The sequence below is a fragment of the Odocoileus virginianus genome, chromosome 22, assembly GCF_023699985.2.
Source record: "Odocoileus virginianus isolate 20LAN1187 ecotype Illinois chromosome 22, Ovbor_1.2, whole genome shotgun sequence".
In the NCBI taxonomy this organism is placed as follows: Eukaryota; Metazoa; Chordata; class Mammalia; order Artiodactyla; family Cervidae; genus Odocoileus; species Odocoileus virginianus.
Window position 1 is genome coordinate 10,492,260 of NC_069695.1, and position 25,889 is coordinate 10,518,148.

Sequence of the window (25,889 nt, forward strand, 5' to 3'; positions counted from 1 at the left end):
TGAGGATGGTGTTATCTGCATATCTGAAGTTATTGATATGTCTCCTGACAATCTTGATTCCAGCTTGAACTACATTCAGCCCAGCATTTCACATGATGTACTCTGCATAGAAGTACAATATACAGCCTTGACGTACTCCTTTCCCAATTTGGAACTAGTCTGTTGTTCCATGTCCAGTTCTAACTGTTGCTTCTTGACCTGCATACAGGTTTCTCAAGAGGTGGATCAGGTGGTCTGGTACTCCCATCTCTTGAAGAATTTTCCACAGCTTTTTATGATCCACACAGCCAAAGGTTTTCATGTAGTTAACGAAGCAGAAGTAGGTGTTTTTCTGGAATTCTCTTTTTTCTATGATCCAACAGATACTGGCAATTTGATCTCTGGTTACTCTCTGCCTTTTTCTAAATCCAGCTTGAACATCTGGAAGTTCATGGTTCACATATTGTTGAAACCTACCATGAAGGATTTTGAGCATGAGCTTGCTAGCATGTGAAATGAGTGCAATCGTGAGGTACTTTAAACATTCTTTGATATTCCTCTTCTTTGGGATTGTAATGAAAACTAACCTTTTCCAGTTCTGTGGCCACTGCTGAGTTTTACAAATTTGCTGGCACATTGAGTGCAGCACTTTCACAGCGTCATCTTTCAGGATTTGAAATAGCTCAACTGGAATTCCTTCACCTCCACTAGCTTGGTTCGTAGTGATGCTTCCTAAGGCCCACTTGACTTTACAGTCCAGGATGTCTGGCTCTAGGTGAGTGATCACACCATCGTGGTTATCCAGGCCATTAAGATCTTTTTTGTATAGTTCTTCTGTGTATTCTTGCCACTTCTTCTTAATATTATCTGCTTCTGTTAGGTCCATACCATTTCTGTCCTTTATTGTGCCCATCTTTGCCTGAAATGTTGTTCCCTTGGTATCTTTAATTTTCTTGAAGAGATTTCTTTTCTTTCCCATTTGATTGCTTTCCTCTATTTCTTTGCATTGTTCACTTAGGAAGGCTTTCTTATCTCTCCTTGCTATTCTTTGGAACTCTGCATTCAGATGAATATAGATATATTCATATCTATATCAAAAAGAAAGATTTCCTTTTCTTCTTTGGCTTTAGCTTCTCTTCTTTTCTCAGCTATTTGTAAGGCTTCCTCAGACAACTATTTCGCCTTTTTTGCATTTCTTTTTCTTGGGGGATGGTCTTGATCACTGCTGCTTGTATGTTACAAACCTCCATCCATAGTTCTGAAAGCACTCTGTCTATCAGATATAATCCTTTGAATCTATTCGTCACCACCACTGTATAATCATAATGGATTTGATTTAGGTCATACCTTATGGCCTAATAGTTTTCCTTACTTTCTTCAATTTAAGTCTGAATTTTGCAATAAAGAGTTCATAATCTAAGGCACAGTCAGCTCATGGTCTGATTTTTGCTGACTGTTTAGAGCTTCTCCATCTTTGGGTGCAAAGAATATAATCAATCTTATTTTGATATTGACCATCTGGTGATGTCCATGTGTAGAGTTATCTCTTGTGTTGTTAGAAGAGGGTGTTTGCTATGATCAATGCATTCTCTTGGCAAAACTCTGTCAGCCTATTCCCTGCTTCATTTTGTACTCCAAGGCCAAATTTGCCTGTTACTCCAGGTATCTCTTGACTTCCTACTTTTGCATTCCAGTCCCCTATGATGGAAAGAACTTTTTTGTGTGTTAGTTCTGAAAGGTCTTACAGGTCTTCAAAGAACCATTTAACTTCAACTTCTTTGGCATTACCGGTTGAGGGCTGTCTTAGCACTTTGGAAAAATATTTTCAGGTCTCAGTCCACTGAGGGTTTTTCATTTTGAAAAGTCAGCTTCCCATAAATGATTGTTCTTGTGTGCACAGAGCCTGTTTTGGAGGTCATTAACTTATTGAGTTCACTGGGCAGGATCCGGTCTCATGCCACCACTGTTTTATCATTGAGGGCATGTCCTGCGCTTCTGTTGCATGGTTTTGTGGTTAAGCAAGCCTGCTTTCTCGAGTAATCATTAACTTACAGGAATTTCCCATGTTTTTCTACTTAAAATCCCCTAGTGAGATAAACTATTGAATCACCTATTTTGTCCCTTCATTCTGTCCCTATCAGAATGAACTTCATTCTTTGGGGTAAAGCACATGCTTAAGGAAACTAATGTAGCTATTAATACAAGTCTATAACCTATAAAGCATGAAATTCCAAACTTGTGGTTTATGAATCCCTGAGAACAGATAGTCAGTAACCCTTGTGTGTGAATAAAAGACAAGAAGATGAAATCAAAAGCCAGAGAAAAGAAACCAAGACTGAGACCTGAGACTGGTGATCCTAGGAGAAAAAGAAAAGCAGGTTCTCTGCATGTGGATGCTGGTCACACCAGATGGTGTTAACCCAGCAGATCACAAAACCGGGGTCTCCTGTCTTTGCCCCCGTGGACAGCACTTGACTCATCGACTGCCCAGGCTCCTTCCCTGCTACTCCTGGGACAATGGGATTTAGGGACCCAGAGCACTTTTAAAATATCCATGTCTCCATCCTAGGGAGCCTAAGGGTTGATAATATCCCAGTCTTCCTCCACAGAGCCAAATAAGGAAATGGGCTCCCTCCTACTTGCATTTGAAAAAATTGTTTGTATTGAAGTCTTGACCTGGGTCTTAAATACAATGAGATCTTGGTCCTGGCAAGGAAAAAGAAATTCAAGGACATTGAAAAGAAAGGGAATAGCAGGCACAGAGACAGAACAAGAAAAGTACCTTCCCGACTCCAAACACAAGCACATCCTAAACTGGTCACATAAAGTGTGAAGTCTGCCTTTTTCCAGGAGGAGAACATGCTTGCAGGCATGCTAAGTTGCTTTAGTCATGTCCGACTCTGTGCAACCGTATGGATTGTAACCCACCGGGCTCCTCTGTCCGTGAGATCCTCCAGGCAAGAATACTGGATTGGGTTGCCGTGTCCTCCTCCAGGGGATCTTCCTGACCCAGGGATCGCACTTGCAGCTCTTATGTCTCCTGCACTGGCAGACTGATTCTTTACCACTTGTGCCACCTGGGAAGCCCCAGGAGGAGAACAAGTGGAAGCACATTTTCCTCTTTCTCTAACGTCTTCCAAACATTTATTCTGGTGGCTGTGGTCATGGGCAGGTGTGGACTGGCTTTGTTCCCCTCTGATTCTTCTCTGCCAAGTCAGGGTTTAATATTTATCAAAGGCCCTGTGTCCAATCTTAACAAACACTGCATAATCAGACAATTGGTTTCTTCTCCGGCTTATCCAACAGCCTGCTCCTCGCTGAACAAGATTGATGACATGGATGAATCAGGGAGGGAGCTGGCTGCTGGCAGAAGTTTAATTAATGGATTTGATGTTTTGGTCAGCAAATGCTGTATTGGAACTAACATCCTGGAAGACTTTAGGCTCTGCACCCCTGACAGGATTCTCATCATCAGCCCACATGGCCCGGCTGCCTGGGGCTGCGGGAGGCCAGGTACCCCTGAGGGCAGGAATTCAGTGCAGAGCCTGGGCATTCCCGCTGCCCCAGTCCAGCCATAGATGTTAGTTGACAGCTGGTCTGTTAAAGGTACCTGTTGTCCTGGTCTCTCCCCAGAGTGGTCTGCATCTCAGCCTGCCGCCTTCCTTTCTTTTAGCCTGTGGGATGTGTGTTTTATTTGTTCTTAAAGCTATCAGTGATCCCTATGCTGAATGCTTGTGCAGCTGTGCTCTTTCCTGTCCTTGATGAAGGAGCCGTGACTCCTAGGCCTGCTGCTGACACAGAGGCCACGGCTCGTTATCCAGAGTCTGCTCTGTGGTGAGGCCAGCACGACCTGGCTTGGTGCAGGGTTGCAGGTGGGTGACGAGCAGCCCACAGCCAGGTCCCTGGCCCTGAGCAAGGGGCCCTGATGTTTGTGAGCCCCAGGCCTTGAGTATTCAGGCTGGTGCAGTTGGGATTCTGCGTTGTATCATGTCATTGGTCACCACACCACCAGCTGGTATTGATCTTGGGTAGTTCCCATGTAAAGGCTTTGGGGTTTTCCAAATACAAGTAAATAGATCCACCTTTGCAGGTAGTAGGGTTCTCACAGTGGAGTGCCGAGTCTTCCCCCAAAAGGTGCAGTGCAGGACTTCTTTGGCCCGTTAAGACTCAGAACTATGCTATCAGTACACTTCCTGGGTCCAGAGAGGCTGATGGTTTTTAGAAAGAGGATGCCATGCAGCCTCATGGAAGGACATTATCTCACTGCAGCCTTTCTCAGTGCTCACAGCCCTTCATTCATTCTCTTGTTATTTGGTGAGCGTGTCTGTTAGGCCCTGTTCTGTACCCTGGGGAAAAAGTAACAATTTTAAAAGCACCATTTTTATGGTGCTTAAATATTTGGGGGTTATTGGAGAATGCACAGACAGGAATCAAACACAAATTATCCCTTGTGGGCTGTAAAGAGAAATAAAGCAGAGGAAAGGGATCCAGAGGGAGCCACGTGGACAAGGGAGGTTGTTTCATTCGAGATGGCCAGAAATGCCCTCTGAAAAGACACCCAAGTGAGGCGAGGAGTGAGCCGTGAGGATGTCCAGGGAGCAGGTGATACTTGTAATGGTACATCCACCGGCCCTGAGGTGGGAGCAGGTTAGGTGGGTTCAAGGCCCAACCCTGAGGCCATTGGGTGGAGATGGAGAAAGCAAGGAGAAAGGTGGTGAGGTCAGAAGAGGAAGGATCTTCTGGCCTTGAAGGCAGCCCGGGCCGTGAACCCTCCAGAGAGAGCAGCAAGCCTGTCTGAGACCGTCAGTCCCTGCCACCCCGAACTCCATCCTGAAGCTCTGTTGTCAGAACCAGGCCTCTGGGGCCTGCTCCAGGCTGTGGCCATCACTGTCCTTCAGGTGTCAGCCCTCTGACCTGTTGGGATGCAGGTGGCCTAGGGGCGAAGAGCCGGGACCCGTTCGGCTCAGGGTCACAGCCTGCAGTACCCCTGCCTGGCTGTGTGACCTTCAGCCAGCTCGCTAGCTTTCCTGTGCCTTGGTTTCCTTAAAAGCCGATGATGATGGCCCCCGCCTCACAGGTATTAAGGAAGCGATAATGGCACCTAGGACCTAGTTCAAGCTCAATGACTGTTAGCTCCTTATTCCCTCTGCCAGCCTGAGACTGGGTGGAGAGCAAGGGCTCCGCCTTAGTATCCTTGGGCCCCACCCTTGCTCCTGGTCCCACGTCTTGGTGCAGTGGGTGCTGAGTGACAGAAGCTGTGATGCTGACCCTGAGGTCTGCGCCTTGCCAAGCCTCTCTCTGGGGCTCTTTTTAATGATGGGACAGTCGCTCCCCCTCCCTGTAGCAGTGCGAGAGCCTCCTCTCTCTGTGTAGGAGCCCAGCCCAGCGAGCGGAGTTCCAGGTGAGTTCACGCTGCGCTTCTGCTCAGCCTACTGTGCACTTTCTGTCTCCTCCTCCTCTCTGCTCGGGTCGATTTACCTTCTTCTCAGTGAATAGGCCAGCAGCGCTTCCAGAACTCTGCAGAATTGGAAGTGTCCCTGCTGTGGGCCAGCTTTATGCTGTGTACCTTTGTGTGAGATGGTAGGTACACAGCCGGGAGGACAGAGGACCCAGATCCTGGGGGCAGAAGAGCATCCTCCAATCCACTTGTCCCATGGTTTTCTGCTAGAAAACTTGCATCTGGCTCTTTTTACAGTGCAAATGCCCAATCTGAAAAAATTTATTGTTGTTCAGTCACTAAATCATGTCTGACTCTGAGACCCCATGGACTGCAGCACACCAGGCTTCCCTGTCCTTCACTATCTCCTGGAATTTGCTCAAATTAATGTCTGTTGAGTCAGTGATGTCATTCAACCATCTCATCCTGTATCGCTCCCTCCTGCCCTCAATCTTTCCCAGGGTCAGGGTCTTTTCCAATGAGTTGGCTCTTCGCATCAGGTGGCCAAAGTGTTGGAGCTTTAGCATCAGGCCTTCCAGTGAATCTTCAGGGTTGATATTCTTTAGGATTGACTGGTTTGATCTCCTTGCTGTCCAAGGGACTCTCAAGAGTCTTCTCCAGCACCACAGTTTGAAAACATCAATTCTTTGGCACTCAGCCTTCTTTGTGGTCCAACTCTCACATCCATACCTGACTACTGGAAAAACCATAGCTTTGACTCTGAAAAAATAAGGCAAGACAGAACAAAACCAAAAGCCCAGAGCTACATAGTAAAGGCATTTACTGAGCTAAGGTATGTGTTTCATTTAACTTACCAGGGGCTAAATTAGCCTCAGAGTAACAGGATTTACATCATTGTTGGTTCCCATGATCTGTCCCAAAAAACCTGTTAGAGGTAAGAACACTCCTAGTAATATTTCCTGGCAAGAGTTAAAAGACCCCCTCCACTAAAAAGAAAAAAAAGAAGAAGAAGAAGAAAGAAAAGGAACTGCTGCTTGGTGCTTAATGAGTCCCCAAACCTGGTGATCGTGCTATTTTGTTATTTCTCATGCTGAGGGGAACACATCTCAATTCTGTGTTGCTAAGTGTCTCTCACTACAGCCTGCATCCCTGCCAACAAAAGGAAGGCCACTTGGCTGCAGAAGATTGTCACCCTCATGTCTGCCAGCAACTCTCCGTCTGCTAGCTGGCTGGGGAGACTAGGGGTGGCCAGCACCTGGGGAAGTGTGATTGGGGAAGCACTCTCTGCCCTCCTGGGATGTGGAGCTGGGATGGGGCCCATGCCTCCAGCTGTGGGCCCACTTCCAGAACTGCTCCTACCAGGAAGAAAAGCAAAGCTCCCCAGTGCCACTTTGATGAATGGTTTAGAATAACAAAGCTGAGTTCATCAGAGGCCTGCCTTCTAGAATCAGGGAGGGAGATGGAGGAAAGAAATGAGGCTTATGCACATCAGAAAATTTTAGTGGGTCCATGCTCATAAGTATGACTCTCCCCAACCAGAGTTTTGGCTGAGATTGTAGCTCACAGGTGGTTGCAGTGAGGCTTCATAATCTCGGGCTGCATTCAGGCAAGTGGAGGTTTCAGGTCCAACCTCATGGTGGTGGCACATGCCCTCTGTACCAGGCAGGTGACATGTTCCATTTCAGAAGGTCATCGCCTGCCTGTAGGATGCTCAGAGGATGGTGAGGGATCATGGAAGCCGTCTCAGGTGACCACCTGCTCTTTGAGCTGCCCGCATGTTCAGAGGGTTGTTTAAGGGAAGCAGAGTCTAGTTTTATGGGAAGTCTGGTTACTTCACAGCCTGCTCTGAACACCCACCTCCTGGGGCCACTGTCTCAGAGGTTGTAGCCTTGTGCCTTGAAGCGGGGCTGGAGTCCTGCCCTCCTGACCATGGCACCAGGTGGAGCTTCACTCCGACTAAACCCTGGGCATTATTTTGTAGAGGTTCACTCCATGTGGTTTCTTCTGTTGGTGGTTTTCTGTTTGACTTTACTCGTACATCTAGAAAAGGGAAAGCTATTTTGATTATTTGCCGAGCTAATTTACAGGCACACATGAGATCTTTGCATGGTGAACTGTGTCCAATAACAGCAAATTATTTTCCAGTAGTGTATATGCCTCCTGAATTGAATTATTTGATTAAACAAGCTCATGTATTCTAGAGGTTTTAGTCAATTATAAACAAATTTTTAGAACAACAAAAAAAAAAACCTTTAATGGAGTCCGGGGTTTTATATCGGGAAAGCTTCAGCTCCTTGAGATCTGCAGGGCTCCTCATTCCTTCAACCAGTGTTGAGTGCCGGCCCAGGCTGGTTCCGATGATGTGGCAGCATGGCACATGACCCCTGGGTCCTCGCTGAGGCCTCTGGTCCAGGCCGAGCAGGTGGCAAGGAAGCTGAGCCTCTGCCCGCGGGGGTTGGGGGTTTGAGGGGGGGCCCTACAGGGACAGGTAGGCCCTGGGAGAGCCACACGCCCAGCACAGGCCCCACCCACACCTGCAGGGCAGGAAGACTTCCTGGAAGAGTGTCAGTGGAGAACTAAACCGTGAGAAGAAGTTATCCAGGGAGAGTGGGGACAGGCAAGCTTGGCGGGGGGAACACAGAGATGCTCAGGCAGCTGCTGGAGGGTGTGCAGAAGCTGGGCCCTCTGCTCAGGGCCTCTCCACCCTGATGACAGAGGAAAAGTCTTTCCCAGCCTGGTTCTCACTCCCTCCACCCGCCCAACTTTGTCTTTTCTCAGCCACCTGCCTGAACCGCATGTAAACACCACCACGCGGCCCGGCTAAGGCTCCCAGGCCAGGCCTCCCACCCCACTGCACCAGCTGCTCTCCTGTCTATAGACAGCCCGTCCCCTGGCCGCCTGGGAGAGCCCGGATCCAGGCCTGGCCCAGACAGCCTGCTCCTCCTGCCTGTCGGTACCATTCCTGGTGACCTTCTCCTCCTGACTCGCTTGGCGGTGGTGATTCTCAACAAGGGAGTCGCACTGCCTTCTGAGTTCCTAAGGGGAGAACCACAGACCTCACTCCTGGGCTCCAGCCTTGTTGAAAGTCTCTCTTGACCCTGTCTATGTGATGCTGAGGGTGGAGGAAGCAGTTATCTTAACTCACCTCTTGGTGCCTTAAGTTTACCTTTAAAGCCAGAAGGAAGGGAAAAGGGCGTTAATTGAAACATAGCCAGTTGAAACTCCAACTTCTCCAAGGCTTCTGCCCTGTAGCCAGCATCCTTGGGGCCTCCTTTCCTGCTTTTACTGCCACGGGGGTCTAACAGAGCTTGAAGGGCATGCAGGTGAGTCCTCTAGGATCTAGGTGACCATCTCTCCCCCTAGATTCTGTGCTACAATGTCCCAGATAATGATTCTGGAGGTCCCCATCGAGTCTTTGTGCACAGGCCAGTTATGACATGTTCTGTTATTGTACCGAGGAAGGCATTTTGAGGCTCTTTGTACACAGGTTGGGAAGAATCCTCTCCCAAGGAGGTCATAAGATGTAGCAAAAATAGCCAGAACTGATTTCTTGAACCAAAGGGATAGAGGTAGTCTGCGGTGTCATTCAGCACAGTCTGCAGGGATGCTCATCACTCGGACCACAACCTGGGAGCCTGCCTCACACTCATTTTTAAAAATCTTTTGTCACAGCTAGCACTTTGCATCACACTTAGTAAAGTAACAGCTTCACTGAATATAGTTCACACAGCACAGTTGAAAGTCTACAGCAAGTCTTTTTCCCTTCCCCAGCATCTGGGCTGTACTGGTCCGGGGAGACCGACATGGGCAAGAGGGAATAAAGATCAGAGGCAGGTCTTCATTGTTAGCATCAGGCTTTCCTGAGACTCAAATTGGAGAGCTCAGAATTTACCAAGACATGGAACTAAATGCAGGGAGGCCAGTTATGACTGTAAGTTCCTGCACATGGCATATGAGCTTGGTGTAAGCTTTCCAGGAGGTTTTTGTGGGCATTGGAAAACCACCAGCAGCGGTGAACTCATCTGTCTTGTTTTAATGGGATTTTCTTTCAGTGTACAATTTTAATCTCCAAATGAAAGCTACTTTGGCTGATTCAGTTTTCTTAAGTTAAAAAAAAAAGAACATTTAAACATAACCAGCTGAAGTTCAAACCCCACAGAAGGAGCCTTTCCTCAGCCTGGCATCACAGGCAAACATTTCTCCCTGTGCTCTTTTTCAGCGAGTTGCAGACCTGGAACAAGAAAATGCGCTCTTGAAAGATGAGAAGGAGCAGCTTAACAACCAGATCCTGTGCCAGTCTAAAGGTGGGTGCCAAGTGCTGGATTTTTCATTTTGGATTGGAATTTCTTTTCCAAACTGAATTCCCCTAAAGATTTCCACCAGGTGTGCAGTTGGTCTAGATGCCACAGTGGGGAAAGGGTTCTAACAAAAGAGAGCTGAAAAAGAAGGGTGATCTTTAAGATCCCACTGCCAAATTTGGTTTCAGGAGGTATCATGCAGTGAGATGCACACATAATAGACAATATATGCATGTGATCTGGGTCAGGGAGACCGTGCGCTCCAAGAGTGACGATGCAGTGTGCTACTGCATGGCCTTGAGCAAGTCCCTCAGTGACTGCAGTCCTCAGTTTCTTCATCTGCAAAATTGGCATAAGGGTACAGACCTCAGCCTGTGACATGCTTAGGATGGTGCTTGACCTGTCGTGAGCACTTAGGAACTGTTATTATTGCTAGTTTAAAGTTTAGCATGCACAGTACCTGTTGTGGCTTCTTCTACCCAATGGGTCACCTGTCAGTGTTTGCTGGAGAGGGGGTTACGGGCTGGATCCCAGGGCCCCTCTCTCAAGCATGCACAACCCGGGCTCCCTCAGCTCCCGTACGATGCCTGATCAAAGCGGAGCAGGGCGTGCAGACCCCGGTTCTCCGGCGACTCAGTGCAGCCTTCAGCAGGTGGCTCCCCTCCCGTCCCAGCTCCTCCGCTGGGCCACTCGAGTGCACAGACCCGCCCAGCGCAGTCTTGTTGAAAACATTTAAGAGTTCTAAATTTCCCTTTAAAAATTGTCTGTTTTCCACTGATTTGAATTGCAAGTGTAGATGGGAGAATAGTCCATCTACGTTCCCTCCTTCTCTTCCCTCCTTCCCCTAACATAACCTGTGGCCTTGTCTCCTGGAGCCCCCTTTAATCTCTCTGCACGATAGGAAGCTGAACGGCCAGGAACAGGGAGGGTGCTCGGGAAGACTCCTGGGTTCTCCCGTTGCTGTGACAGCTGTCTCGAGGGAAGGGCAGGCGCAGTAACCGAGGGAGCTGTGGTGTGTGTGGCGGCTTCTCTCCCTGGCCCCTGGGGGTGAGTGGGGCCTTCTCCCTTTCTGGAGACTGGAGCCGGGACCACGCTGCCCTGGGCTCTGCCGTGGGAGAGGCCGTTGAATAAACTCGCCAAGTATCTGCATCCTGAGCTTGTCGTGGGCGGCCTCTTCACCGGTGGTTAGTCACTCGTCTCCGAGTGAGCGGACGTGAGGGACAGCCACACTGAAGCAGCACTGTGGCTGCGGGCGCTTGCTTTCCAGATGATTTTGCCCAGAAGTCTGTCAAGGAAAACCTCGTGATGAAGAAGGAGCTGGAGGAGGAGCGCTCCCGGCATCAGAACCTCGTGAAGGAGTATTCCCGGCTGGAGCAGAGATACGACAACCTTCGGGACGAGATGACCATCCTAAAGGCAAGGAGGGCAGTCCTGACGCCCACCCACCGGCTCTGCGCCCTTTTTCCCACACAGCCGCCACCCCGGCACGGCTCTCCGCACAGTGATGCTCTGGACCGGTGTCCCCCCCACCCCGAGAGTCCTCACCCTGCCCGTGGGTGGTTCTCACACAAGCAGGTGGCAGGGTGATGAGTCGTTCCCAGGGCAGCTGCTTTTCCAGCTTTGGGGGCTCATGAAGATCTCAGGGATTGAAGGGAAATTCCACCCGTGTGAATATATCCCCTTTCTTATTTCTGTTCTAGAAAAACCCCTGTGTGAGAGCAGGAAGGGTGTGCGGAGCGCATACTGCAGGCAGGCCTTCGAGAGCCTGATGGTTTGTCCTAGTCCTCAATGCGCATGTGAATACATAGGCGCATTTTCATATTTCAAGATTTGCCATTCTTTTTTACCCCATGTAACTGCTCCCTCCATAAATGCACAAACAAGACTAAGTTAATTGCACAGAAACCAGGAAGAGAAGCTGAATAGGAACATATATAGAAATCTAAAATTTCCCTACCAAGATTGGTTTTGACTCTCAAAGCCAAATCAGATGCAAAGGGGGAAAAAGTTATTTTTAAGTGAACAGTATAAATAGTATAAATGGTAAGCTCTATTTCTAATATGCTTACTATTTTGAAAAACAGAATTGGTGGCGTGCAGGTTGAAGCAGGGGCTGCGAGGGGCTGGAGTGAAGCGTTCTCTTCAAGAGGGAGGCTGATGACAGGACTGTGTGCACTTCAGAGCGATGGGGTTAAGGGTCGTTTCAGAGAAAATCCGCCCAAGAGTTGGGGGTTTGCACTGAGGGACCGCAGGCCCGCTGTGGGGCTGTGTTCTCCTTGACGTGTCATTCTGTTGCTTGGCTAGATGGATGGAAGAACTGTAGGTGAAGTTTCTAATTGGAACAGCTCTATTTAGCCACCACTCCAAGAATCAGTGGTACCCATTCTTGTTGACCAATGAGGCAGAAGTCTACTCTAGGGTCTACCATTACTTGAAAAGTGATAGCTCTTATTAACATTAATTAACATTAATTCATTTGAGTTTTCACATTTCTCTCCCTAAACAGCAAACCCCAGGCCACCGGAGGAACCCGTCAAACCAAAGCAGCTTAGAATCTGACTCCAATTATCCCTCCATCTCCACATCTGAGGTCGGAGACACAGAGGACACCCTCCAGCAGGTGGAGGTGAGGAAGGAAGGCTCTTGGCTGGTCTCTGTGGGTGGGGCGGGGTTGGTGACCCATGTGGAACCCCCAAGGCACTGTTCTGTTGCTGGCAACCACAGTGCCTATGGCTCATTTCTGACAGCAGGACTGCTTGGACTATGGTGGACTTATTGACTCTCTTTTCAGCTCTTTGGAGTTGATATTTACTGTGCAAGGCAATAATTTATTGTTCCCACTCCACATAAAGAAAGATCCCTGATGCCTCTTGCAAAACTGAGGGACCTACTGCAGAGAGGTGAAATAGCTGGAGGAGCTAAGTCATTAAAACAGATGTAAATTAGCATCCCCACTTACTGCCACGGTGCATATAGTCATATCAACAGATACACAAGAAAATTTTCCTTCCTGACTAAGCAGCTGGATAAAATTCAGAGGACAACAACAAATATTTAAAACTATAGATATTTGCAGAATGACTGTTTCTTTGTCAGTAGTGGCCTCGTAGAGTCACTCGATGGTCTTTATAGTCTGTGTGTAATTTTATCAAAGGTACATAGACACATGATTTTTTTCTCTGCCATTTGAAAAGCAGAAAATGACAAGCATGTAAAACCTTATGTAGCATGTGGAGATAGATGTGGAAGAGTTAAAAACAAATGTGACAAATGAAAAACAAATAAACAAAAATGTACTTTGAGACGTCCTTGTGCCAGACACTGCTGCCAGGTGCTAGAGAAACAGTAGGGACTGACCCAGAGGAGGTCCCTGCCTGTATGAAGCTTGTCTGATGGATAGCTAGACAATAATCAGTTGATGGAAGATGCTGGCTTAAGACTCTTCATTTTGCTTTGCAATCTCCTCCTTTTTTAGAGGCTTTGGTCAGCCTGAACACCAGATGCGCCACCCAAGTGTTTCTATGTGTGAGAAGTTTACATGCAGACATAAGAGCTTGCATCAGTGGATTTATGTTCTTTAAGGAAGCTGAGGCTAGGTCTTGGGACTGGCTGAGCAATGAACCCAGTGCTGGCTAAGCACGAAACATTCATTAAGTGCTGGATGAACCAAATTTTGTTGCACCATATGTACACACATATACTTTCTAAAAAAACTTTTCATTTTGTATTGGAGTATAGCCGATTAGCAAACAGTGTTCTGATAGTTTCAGCTTAACAGCCAAGGGACTCAGCCATAGGTATACATGTTTCCATTCCCCCCCCCACCCTTTAAAAATCCATGTGGATATGCTTGTGTAGATATCTGCATTTGTCACCCCCACATTTGACAAACTCTTGCGGACAACCCAGGCATGAATCTTAAGGAAGAAACCTACTGGGAATGGGTGGTGTGGAGCCTGTTGGATAAGTGGGTTGCCTGGCAGGACAAGTGTTGGTTTTGTTTCGAGGTGCAGTTGCATGGCGTTTGAGAGCCCATTTATAGTCATTAGCAACCACACTGATCCTTCATCAGGATGTGTTACATCCTGAGTTTTATAGTGTCTCTGGTTCGAGAGCATTCTCTAGAAATGTGCTCTTTTAACTTCCAAATAAAGTGGCTGCGTCTTTATCCATCTGTTCCCAGAGTGTATGATCAGTCATCTTAAGTGTCTCACATGGGAACAATACAGGTGACTGAGACGCAGATGTTCTCCAATATGAGAATGCCACATGGATGGCATTGGCTTTGTCTCAGAAGTCTGGATTGGTGATGTCTGGGAGGGAGACGGAGGATAGACAGCTGACATGAGGGTGCTGTGTGTTCCCTAGGGCATTCGTGCTATTAAAACCTTCTCTTCCTGTTTCCTGTCTTCCCTGAAGGAAATTGGCCTGGAGAAGGCGGCCATGGACATGACTGTCTTCCTGAAGCTGCAGAAGAGGGTGCGAGAGCTGGAGCAGGAGAGGAAGAAGCTGCAGGTGCAGCTGGAGAAGAAAGAACAGCAGGATGGCAAGAGAGTCCCGGTGCGTGAAGGGGCTGCAAGCCCGTGGGGCCATGCTCCCAGGGTGCTGGCTTCAAAATGATCCTGCTCACTCCTGCCAGGGCACATGGGCCGGGCATGACCCTGCAGGGTCGTTCTGGGCCTGGGTGTCAGGGAAGCGCTTCCTCTCGTGTTGGTGACCTATTGAGTCTTCTCTGCCAGTGCCCACATCACCTTGGTCGGACAGGAGTCTGCTTCCCCAGTAACCCCAGGGCAGAGAATTTCCACTGGTGAAGCCAGCGGGGAGCCTGTATCATTGTCACTCCCTTGCAAAGAGAACCAGGGTGTGATTAGAGTATAAATACAGATAACCCTTGAACAACTCATGTTAGAGGCACCCAACCCTCTGCACAGTTGAAAATTCACTTGTGACTATAGTCAGCTGTGGTTCTACGTCTGAGGAGTCAACCAATCACAGATTGTGTCCTACTGTAGAATTCACCATTGAAAAACGTGCAAACTTAAGTGGACTCATGCAGTACAAACCCAGGTGGTTCAAGGGTCAACTGTGTAGGCAAAAGTCAAATCTCAGAGAAAATTGATGGCCTTTTGTACCTGGAATCTGGTGTTGGCTTGAGTTTAACCCCATTGGGTCAGGGGCAGAGCGAGTTTGCAGTCACCCTTCTTTCCTAGGACTGTACCTTCGTCTCAAGCTAAGTTGTCATCCGCATCTTGGGTCTTGAAAAGATATTTCTTGAAACCTTAGTGTCTGCAGATGTATGGCTCCGTCTATGGACCCACTGGACACCTATGCAGCACTCAGCGTTGTGCTGGTGTTGGACTCATTGTACGTGTTGAATGTTTATTAAATGAAGGAAATTCAAACAAAAGAGAAATTCACAGATTGACTAGATTGTAAATTCGAGGGATGTATAATCCAGTTCAGGGGGACCAGATATAACACTGATGAAAAATAAAAAATACCATTGGTAGTATTTTTAATAAGTGCCAGGTTGAGTAAAGACAGGTTGGTGCTGTAGGGATAGAGAGAGTCCACTGCCGTTAGTAGTAATGCAGAGGTAAGCGCCACTTGCTGTAAGGACCACTTCTGATGGGATTCGAGGCCATTCTGGACAAGGATCACATCATTAGCTGACTTCATAGTGGGTTTGTGGAAGGCCTTGGGTCTGTTCTCAGGCCGTAATTGTCCATTGTGGGGTTTGACCCCCTCCCTGCATCCTCAGCCCCACCCTCATCCTACTCCCACACACCGTCTCCTTGTGTGACACCCGACCTCCTTTCTAATCAAGTGTGACACAGATGCTGACCTGAGTTACTGGTAAATTCCTGGGCTTTTTCCTGAGCAGTAAGTGGGGAGGTAAATCTTGCTGATGGATTTAAATCTCTTAGGTGGATTAGATGCAGAATGGGGAGTGAAAGGATTTATAAATGACTCATTCAATTAGGAGAGAAGCTGCCCTGACAGGTGAGCATGAATCAAATAGATGAAAAGCTCACAGACATCACACCAGGCCTGACCTGGAAGTTCCTGGCCTCTCGGCTGCCCCTGCAGACTCACTTTGCAGGCTCCCCATCCCAGGAATGCCAAATAACTTCAGAATCTTGGCTTTCAGACTTCTGCTTGTGTTGACACCAGATAAAGGCGGGTATGGTGGTAGTGGTGATTTAGTTGCTCAGTCGTGTCTGACTCTGCAACCCCATGGACTGTAACTACCCAGGTTCCTCTGTCCATGAAATCTCCTAGGCAAGGACTCTTTGCAACCCATGGACTATAACCACCCAGGCTTCTCTGTCCATGGACTTTCCCAGGCAAGAATACTGGAGAGGGTGGCCATTCCCTTCTCCAGGAGATCTTCCCGACCCAGGGATCCAACTTGGTCTCCTGCATTGCAGGCAGACTACCTTCTGAGCCAGCAGGTAGGCTCTCTCCTTAAAAAAATAATCACTGACCAAGAGTCAGAACTGCAGGTTTGGCTCAGAGCCCTGGAATGTGCATGGAGGATCTCTGCTTAAGAAGAATGGCCTTGTTTCTGCCAGAATTCAGTAAGGAAGGCAGAAGTGGGGAGGGGAGAGTATGGGATCTCTCTGCAGAAACCCTGAAACTGAACTTTCTGAGAGTGTGTTCTGGGGTCTGCCCTTGGTCCCAGGAGGAATTTTGAGCCACCTGGGTCTTTATTTTGGAGCAGTATGGCCCCGGGCTCAGCTCGAGAGAGGCCAGGCTCTGGATGTGGAATGACGGGGAAGACAGTAGGGAGTCTATCAGAGTGGGTGTGACTGAGCCTGCCTTGGTGGGGACCCTCTCGGACAGCCAGTCGGTGTGTCTGACTTCCCATCCCCCCTGCTCCCTCTCCTCCACTCTGGCTACCAGGAGTTTTCCAGTGGGCGATCCGCTTAGAAACGTAACTGCCAATCCACCTGAATACAGTGCTTCAGGTTTTGCATAGATGATCTCCGTTTTCCAAGAACCTAATGCTGTCAATGTGGGGCAAACCCCTGCTGCGATGGACAGCAGCCCAGGCCTTTCCCCAGGGCAGCAAGTCACAAGCTGACCCCGAGTGGTCAGAGCCCCACCCCTGGGGACGCTGGGAGACGAAGCAGAGGCCGGGACCCTGGAGAGCTGCTTTCCCAGGTCACAGGCTGGAAACTGTGGGCCAGTGTCACCGTCCTTGACCTCAAAGGGGCTGCAGGAGGGGCTCAGATGCAGCCCCTGCCTCTCAGCCTGGGACACACCTCATCTATCGACAGCTGGACTTCAGGCTGCCGGCACTATGTATAATCTAATTAAACGCTGTCAGGTTTAAACACCCTAAACCTCTCTTGTTCATGGACCATCACGCACTACTTGAGATCACCCCAAGCAGTTAACCCTTTATAGAGGTTTGTCTACCCCTTCCCAGTAGACAAGTCAAGTCCAAGAGCTGCCAGACAATTCCAGGAGTCCTTGGCTCAGCTGAGTCTTAATGGGCGAGTATTCCCGTGGTTGTCATTGACAACCCCAGGGGTGGAGCTGTGATGTCAGACCGCATCCACGGTGTTCTGTAGTAGGCCAGCTGGCCCACTGCCTGTTGGAGTTTCTTATAAGGACCTGGAGGAAGCAGACTTCTCCACAAGGTGCTCAGAGTAACTTTGTTGGGAAAACAGACGGTTCATGTGCACACATATCCCCCCCAAAAAACCAAAGAGGAGCTCGTCAACCTCATAATAAGTACAGAATTGTTAACCTTCTTAGTAAGCACACAGGTCTGATGGTGTTAGTTTTGTAGGGCTGCTGAAACAAAGTACCACAAACTAGATGGCTGAAAACAACATGAGTTGATTCCCTCTTGGCTCTGAGACCAGAAGTCAGAAATTCAGTGGTCAGCAGGGCTGTGGTCTCCTAAGGGCTCTTGGGAGATGACTCCAGTCTCCGCCTCCATCCTCAGGTCACGTGGTGCTCTTTCCTATGTGGGTATCTTTCCTCTCCTTATAAGGACCGCAGTCATGTCCGACTAGGGACCGTCCTAATGACCTGCTCTTGACCTGCTCACATCTGCAAGGGCCTGTTTCCAAATGGGGTGACATTCACGGGTACCAGGGGTTAGGGCTTCAGTGTATCTTTTTAGGGGACATGGTTCAACTCATAACAGTATGATTTGTATTCAACCTGTAAGTGCTCATGAAGATCATGTGCATGAAGTTATGTAGGGGATGTGGGCAGGCAGGGAGGGGTTATTTATGGAGAGCTCCATGGTGGCCTAAGGTAGGGAGCTGCACTTTGGAGGCAGAAAGGAGGCAGACACATGGAGGGTGAGGGTGCTGAGTTCATGAGCAAGGGTGAAGCCCCTCCTGACCATGGAGGGAGGTCCTCCTGGGGAACAGCCACCCTGTGGCCCATGCTCACCTCTCTGCCTCTCTACCCACACAGGTGGAACAACCAAACAATGACTCAGATTTGGACCAGGATGCAGATCTAGCCTACAACAGTCTGAAGGTAAGATTCTTGGAAGACAAGCTTCTTTAACTCCCCCTGCAGAGGTCCAGAGATGACACTGGGCAGCAGCAAACCCAGTCCTGAGCTCCTGTCCGCTCCAAGTGGAGCCATCAGCGCACATTTTCCTCTTCCTGCATTTGTTTCTTCATCTTCGAAATGAAGGAAAATCTGTATGGTGGCTCAGATGGCAAAGAATCTGCCTGCCATGCAGGAGCCCTGGTTTCTGTCGCTGAGTCAGGAAGATCCCCTGGAGAAGGGAATGGCTACCACTCCAGTATTCTTGCCTGGAGAAAATCCCATGGATAAGAGGAGCCTGGCAGGGTCGCAAAGAGTCAGACATGACTGAGCGACTAACAGACATTCTGTATGAAACTATATATGCTCATAGGAAATTGTTCCCTCTATACAACACCCCCGGCCCCAAATTTGCCAGTTTTCCACACCAAACAATTCTCCAGTTCTCTGTGGACACCAATTAGGTGCCTTTCAATTAAATTCAGTTCTGGTACAAACTACTGAGAGTTAACACAGAAATGCCCACATGGGTGGTGGAGTGGTGGGAACTACCCTATACCAGCCTCTGACTCACCTTCTCTGCTCCACCCTCAGTTTCCTCATTCATTAAGGAAAGGGGTTTTACCCAGTCACCTCTCAGCTCTGTGATCCTATGGCTCTGTAACAAGTGTGAAACCAATGCCCACTTACCCATGTTCTTGGTTTTCTCTGGGAATCTTTGAATTCCATGTATTCCAGGACCCTGTCAGCAATTTATATAAAATCATCAGACTTTAAACTGCCTGATTTCATCTTAAACAGAAAGTTAAATATTTTGCCTTGAAATTTTAAATACATTCCAAAACTTAGTTTCAATGGTATTGTTGGCTCTGTACATAGGCAATTTTTTTCTCTGCCAGCACTGGCAGTTGGTGGCTTTCTGTATGACCAAAACAATGTTCTTGGTCTGTTCTCCAACAACAGTCCATGTGATGCTCCTTAGAAGACAGGGGCAGAAAAGCCTCTCTAGACAAATAAATTTAGGACGTTGCGGTTTAGTCGCTAAGTCGTGTCTGACTCTCATGATCCCCATGGACTGTAGCCCACCTGGCTCCTCTGTCCACTGGATTTCCCAGACAAGAATACTGGAGTGGGTTGCCGTTTCCTTCTCCACGGGATCTTCCAGATCCAGGGATCGAACTCGGGTCTCCTGCATCGCAGGCAGATTCTTTACCACTGAGCCACCAGGGTTAGGATATCCAGCATTTTATATTCCCTTTTATAAAGTCAAAAAATACATTAACATATTAGGGTTCCAGGAAGTCCTGTGTTAACAGCATGTGGAAACTTTAACCCAGTGCTTCCACAAGGAAAGATTTTGTAGCTGGATGCACCTAGAAATATGAGCCCTGCTGAATCACTGAGAGGAATGCAACCCTAGTAGGGGTATCGTGTTGGATCCTTAGCACCAATAACTTGGGATTGTGGGTTCAAGTCCTGACTCTGACCTGTTGCTGACATAGTCAGAACCTCTCTGTGGCCCGTCATTAAAATGGGAAGGTTGCTGTTAGCTTCCTAGGTGGGCGAGGAAGGTGGTGAAGGAGGAAGCCCTCCTGGGGAGGGTGCCCTGACCCCAGGCAGTGATGAGGATGTCCCTCTGGGCTGCCTTCCAGAGGCAGGAGCTGGAGTCGGAGAACAAGAAGCTGAAGAATGAGCTGAACGAGCTGCGGAAAGCCGTGGCCGACCAAGCCTCGGAGCACAGCCCCGCCGCCGCCGGCACCCCCGACAGCTACAGCCTCCTGCTGAACCAGCTCCGGCTGGCCAACGAGGAGCTGGAGGTGCGCAAGGAGGAGGTTCTCATCCTGCGGACCCAGATCGTGAGCGCCGACCAGCGCCGCCTGGCGGGCAAGGGCTCGGTGAGGAGGGGCCCGCGGGCCGTTGCGGGGAGAGCTGCTTTCCTTGTGTCTTCACCCGAGAGGGTCTTCAACCTACAAGACCAGAGTCTTTTGCTCTAGAGTCACCTCTAAAAGTAGAGCGAGGTACCTTCTGTCCTCCTAGCATGACTTCACAGGATACTTTGCTGGAAGCTTCTAGAATCTTCTGAAGTTACTCCATAGGCTCATGTTCAGAAGGAGCGAGGCACAGAATCAGAGTGCACCTGGGCCACGGCCTGAGCAGCTCCCCTCTGGCTTGCTTTTTCATCTTAGGTCTTGTCCTTTGTTACTTATTTGTTTCCCAGGTGGAGAAAGTCTTTCCTCTCTCTCTTAGCCTCCCGGGGTAACAAGTCAAATGCAGCATTTGTTCCTAACGTTTCTGTCTCCTGCACAGATCGAGGAGCGGGAAGGGAGGGGTCGGGGCCCCCTGGGCCGCTCTGGGCGTGGGCCTGGGGTGGTGTGATGGGACAGGTGTGTGGGCAGCACTATTTGTGGGCGATGCCACACTGAGACAGACTTCAGCTGTGTCCTCAGCATTCGGGGAGCTTTCTCCTCCAGGGACACCTTGCCTCTCTACACCCCATCGTACCAGCCCCCCTTCTCTGCACTTGCTGTCTTTCATAGCCAGGCCTTATTGCTCCCTGCCTCTCCCCACGTGATTCTAAAATCCCATTCCTGCCAGGGATTAACTCCTGTTATCTGAAGTCTTCCTGGGCCTTCATCTTTTCCCAAAGGCTCATTTTTTTTCCATCTCTGTGTATGACATCATTTCATGACAGTTGTTCGTATAACCAGAGTTCGTTCGTTCTTAATCGGGGATCTCTTAGGAGCCAAACATCAATGCCCGAACCAGTTGGCCGAACAGCGAGAAGCACGTGGATCAGGAAGATGCCATCGAGGCCTATCACGGGGTCTGCCAGACTAACAGGTAAGTCCCATCTCGCAGTGACTGTGCCAGGGGGAGGCGATGACCGGGCAGGGGCCCTGCCCAGCCTGGCACATGAGGCCCCTCCGCAGGCACTGACCGTGTGCTCGATATCGGTTATTATAGGAGATAAGTGGGGAGGAGCAGAGTCGGTGAGTCCCATGCGCTGAAGTAGCCTGCTGTTAGTGTCAGCAAGACTCCAGTGAACACCCCTGGAGCATCTAGAACCCAGATCCTCTGAGAAGCCCTGGGGAAGGGAGCTCCCCAGGGAGACTTGACAGGAGCAGAGGGAGGCCTAACCAGGAGTGACTTCTCTTGTAGAAACGGGAACAGGCATCAAGTGAGTCCGCCTGAGTGGTAGCAGGGAGTCTGCCGCAGCTGCTCACTGCCCTCCTGCCATCTTCACCAGCCCGGCTGGTGAACAACGTGACGGTGGGCCCCGTGCCCTGTCATTTATGACATGGAACCCATGCCGGGCCCTGCAGAGGTTGAATGGGAGACTCTGACCACTGCCAGGCTGGCTAAAGTGAGATTTCCCAGGACTTCAGTGAACTGATTACCTCTGGTTCTCACTCAAGGATGAGCTACCCGGGATTAAGGCAAAAGAGAGTGATGAGAGAGGCAGAGGACACAGGATGGAGCAGGGCCCTCATGGTAGCGCACCCGAGTGCGTGAGAGCGTGCACGGGGATCCGTCTGCTCACCAGCTCTTGAGTGACAGCGCTCAGCTTCCTGTCTGACCTGGGGACAGTCGCAGCAGCCTGCCGCACAGGGTGACTGGGATTAGGCGAGTTCGTCCGCGCGTAGCTCTCTGAGTGATTCCTGCCCGTGAAAGCACGCAGTCAGCACAGTGTCGGTGTAGCCGCTGTTAGTTGCTGTGCCTCCTTCTGCTTCCTGGGCACTTGCGTAAAGTTGGAACTGGCTCTTTTCCCTAGCCACCTTTCTCTCTCCCTGAATGTTGATCAGTCATTAAGCATTTATTCAAAATTGCAGGAAGCAGAAGTTGTCAGCAGGGGGCCCTGGGAGTGCATGGTGAACCCATTGGTAGGAAGATCACTGAAAGACTTGAGGATTGCCCAGGGCTTTGATTCCATCTCCTCTTTCTGCCCAAGAGGAAGCTGCGCACTCAGGCCACACAGCAGGTCCGTAGCTGAGTCAGGGTGGAAGGTGAAAGGCCTGACACCCAGGCTGGGCTGCTTCCAGCTGACTGCATAGGTGATAAGAAGGTAAAGGTATTTTCTCAGGCCCCCAGGAGGAAACCATTTATTTCAAGAGAGCCATAATTCTTTTCCATAAAAGGAAGGCAAGAAGAAAACGAATGTGAATTTCTGCATGCCAAAACCGCAGTCAAAAATTTAGTCATTTTAAATTATCTTGGGTGAAGATAAGAAATGAGATGAATGAGAAAAAGGAGCACAGATGACATTTAAAAAAAGAAGAAAACAGGGAGCTTGGTCTTGACGGGGGAGTGGGAATATCTTTCTGATCTCCCTTTTTATTCATCCAGATGGTTTGTCAGAGATCCAGTCTCAAGTCAAGGTTTTCCCAGGGCATGCTTAATACCCTGGATTCGTCTTCCTTGGCAGCAATGATAATGATGGTGATAAAATAAAAATAGCTTTTCTTATATCTTAAAATAATTCCATACCCAGCAAGCCCAGGGTACAATAGGGAACTAATAGCCTGTGAAGCCAAGTTAAGTACAGGAAGGAGCCCCTGCCTCCAGGAGGGGAAGCCAGAGGAACCAGTTCTCCAAGTGCCTGGAAGTGACATCAGTGGGTTTGCCAGGCTTCTGGTTCCATGAATCCCAGCGGTCCAGGAGGACAGCAGTGGGCAGGCGGGCAGGGCGGGAGGATTGGGATGTGATTGCTGGAGCCCAGCCAGCAAGTGCATCCTTTCCAGCAAAGGTGCTTTGAAGATACAGTTGCTTTCGGTCTCCTACCATTTTCCTGTGACAGAGAGTGTTCTGGCTTAAATGTAAATTGTATTATGCAGGGACAATTTAGGAGTTGGTGTGGTTGGAAAATCTATCCTCTCCCTAGAAAAGCTTACACTCATAACACTGAATTTTTCTTAGGTTTCTAGAGAGATTGTAGACACACGCACAGACCCACAACCTGATCACAGCCCCTCCAAGAGCACTGGTCCCCAGGTTCAGAACTTTTTCACCTACTAACTTTCATAGTCTATAGAGTGAGTTTTCTGATCTTTGCAACTGTGTCTTTTGTCCTCAAACGTAGGTCGAAAAGCCAGTGTTAAATATCTGCTCTGAGAATAGCCGCAGGAATAGGCATAGCACGTCTGTCTCCGAATGCTGTCTCATTTTCACATCTGGGGAACTCAGAGAAAGCCAGCATCGTTACCAGCATTTTATAAGTGGCAGAACTAGAGTAAAGAGACAGCTGGTCCATGCCCCAGAGATGGGCGGCCACAGACAGGCTGCTGTTTGGAGAGACAGTCTTTTCAGAGCTGTCTGGAGCCAAGTCCAGCAGGGAGAGTTGGGTCAGAGGGCTGGGAGACAGAGCTTCCTGCTCCTCTGAGGCCGGCCTCGCCTCTGGGCATGAACCAGGGGGTTCGCAGAGCTGCCGGGGGCAGGGGTGTGGCCAGGGCTCAGGCCTGGCTCCAGGAACTGGTTCCCTTAGTTGCTGGCCAGTTCCACCCACACCTCGCCAAGGCAGTGGACTTAGGGTGCATTCTTGGACCCTTCCTCAGGTCCCAGGAAGTCTCCTCGAAGGCCCCTCCACCCAGCAGTTGCCAGGAAGTGACTGGAGGCCTGGGCATGAGAGCAGCTTTGCCGTTGCCACCCGGGCTTGGGCAGCTGGTGTTACTCACCCCCTAAGGGGCCTGTGCAGGACAGTGGAGACCTTATCCCACCAGGGAGCGGTTTGCACAGCTGCCTTGGGGTGGGGGAGCTTGGAGTTAGGGTTCCTTTGGCCTGGAGCCCCAGTGGCTCTCCTGCTAGGCGGAGTGGAGAAGGGGAACTTGATTCTGCTCAGCTCGTCTCACAGACCCAGCTCAGTTGCTCTTGCCTAAAAGTTCTCAGCTTTTTCCCTAACGGTCCCCAAATGCTCTTGGCCCTGAGCCATCAGCACAGTTTGCTGTGATTCCACGGCATAACCATACCTGTCCACAAGCTGTTCCCCGCTGCATGGCCAGGCCTGTCTGTGGTCTCAACATCCCTCTCATTTCTGGTGTTGGGGGAGCCATCTCCCGTTTCTCAGAGGCCCCAGAATCTCCTGGGCAGTGGGGTAGAAAGTCTGGGTGGGAACTAAAGAGGGAGCACAAAGTGGTCTTTGTAAAATTGGGACACTGACTGTCTCCGAGCTGGCAGGAACCTCGCCTGTTCTGTCCACAGGACGGCAGGCTCTTTACACTGGATCAAGGGCTGGTGGTTGGGTCCTGGTTTTCACAGTCCCCACAGATGCAAAGTCATATTATCCAGGCCTTTCCTGGTGCACAACATTACAGTTTTAGGTTGTATAATTATAGATCTGGAAGAAACTTCCCAGATAACTCAGCTGAGCACTTTAACTTTACACCTGAAGACACAGGCTCAGGCGTGTGGGTGGCTAGCCCAGGTAGGAGCTTGTTAGCCGAGGGCAGTGGCTGCCATGTCTTGCCACCTCCTGTGTTCTGGGACTCTGCCTGCTCCTTACTCATGTGTGTGTCTGTGGCCTCTTTGGGAACAAGGCTCAGCACAGTGAGCATACACAGGACATTCTCCATGAATATCAGTTCAGTTCAGTCACTCAGTCCTGTCCAACTCTTTGTGACCCCATGGACTGCAGCACACCAGGCCTCCCTGTCCATCCCCAACTCCTGGAGTTTACTCAAACTTATGTCCATCACGTCGATGCCATCCAACCATCTCATCCTCTGTCGTCCCTTTCTCCTCCTGCCTTCAATCTTGCCCAGCACCAAGAATATATAGGTTGATATTAAGTGACATCAAGGGCTTATAACATTTAAGAAGTAAATTCCTGTGAGCTTGTTTGGGGTTTTTGTTCTTAAGCCCCCAGATGGCCCTCTCTCCCCAGCCTGTCACCTGCCCCCGCCTAGCGGTATGGAAGGAGGGGAGGGAGACCCTGTCTTGGGGAGCAAAAGACAGGCCTGGAGCTGGTTGAGTGGTTCTTAATTTACTCGTGTGCCTGACTTCCAGAGCTCTGTGGGATGACTGAGCCGCACGGTTCTCTACTCCAATCTTTGTGCCCCATGCGTGGCGTGTTACAAGAACGAGGGATGCGACCTTCCTCGCTGCAGGGCTCAGCAGCACATGTGCCCCCCTCCCCGAGAGGGCGTCTCCTGGGAGCTGCAGGGGTGCAGAGACCCTCCGAGGCCCGGCAGCCCCTCCTCAGGGTCTGCAGGACCCAGCTAGGAAAGCACCTGAGAGCAAAGTCAGGAGACCTTGGGTTCTAGCCCGGGGTCAGTGTCAGGCAGGTAGCCTCACCCTTGGTGTGTCTGCCCATGTGGAGATGAGATAGTCAGGGATCCCCGGGGGCCCCTTCAGAAACAAACGCTGCGCCCACCTCTGGGCCCGACCCCACGCCGGTCATCGCTGTGCCTGGAGTTCTGCCGGTGACCTGCCCTCTGGGTTAACGCCACTAACATGGCAGCCACCAAAAGGCCCACGTTCAGTGTTAACACCCGAGAAGGGGAAGGCCTATGCTCTCAGCTGCCCCCTCACACAGCCCAGGCCACATGTGGATGTGCAGGGGGAGTGGGGCACATGTGTCAGCTGGGGGGGTGGGGGGGTGCGGGCAGCTGGTGCAATCTGGGGAAGCCAGGCCCGAGGGAAGTGCTGGGGCCCTGACTCGGGGAGGTCTCAGGGCACACACCCAGCTGGCGGGAGGCAAG

General features: G+C 49.9%; 1 protein-coding gene across 2 annotated transcripts in view; it reads left to right on the plus strand.

Moving 5' to 3' along the window:
• Positions 1-25,889, plus strand: part of MYO5B (myosin VB) — a 334,299-nt gene that overhangs the window by 281,479 nt on the left and 26,931 nt on the right. For both annotated transcript variants that reach the window (XM_070452570.1, XM_070452571.1), the window contains exons 23-29: positions 9,597-9,681; positions 10,943-11,091; positions 12,182-12,301; positions 14,095-14,235; positions 18,118-18,183; positions 19,851-20,093; positions 20,939-21,039. In XM_070452570.1, coding sequence (XP_070308671.1) covers positions 9,597-9,681; positions 10,943-11,091; positions 12,182-12,301; positions 14,095-14,235; positions 18,118-18,183; positions 19,851-20,093; positions 20,939-21,039 — 905 coding nt within the window. The remainder of the gene's footprint in view (positions 1-9,596; positions 9,682-10,942; positions 11,092-12,181; positions 12,302-14,094; positions 14,236-18,117; positions 18,184-19,850; positions 20,094-20,938; positions 21,040-25,889) is intronic.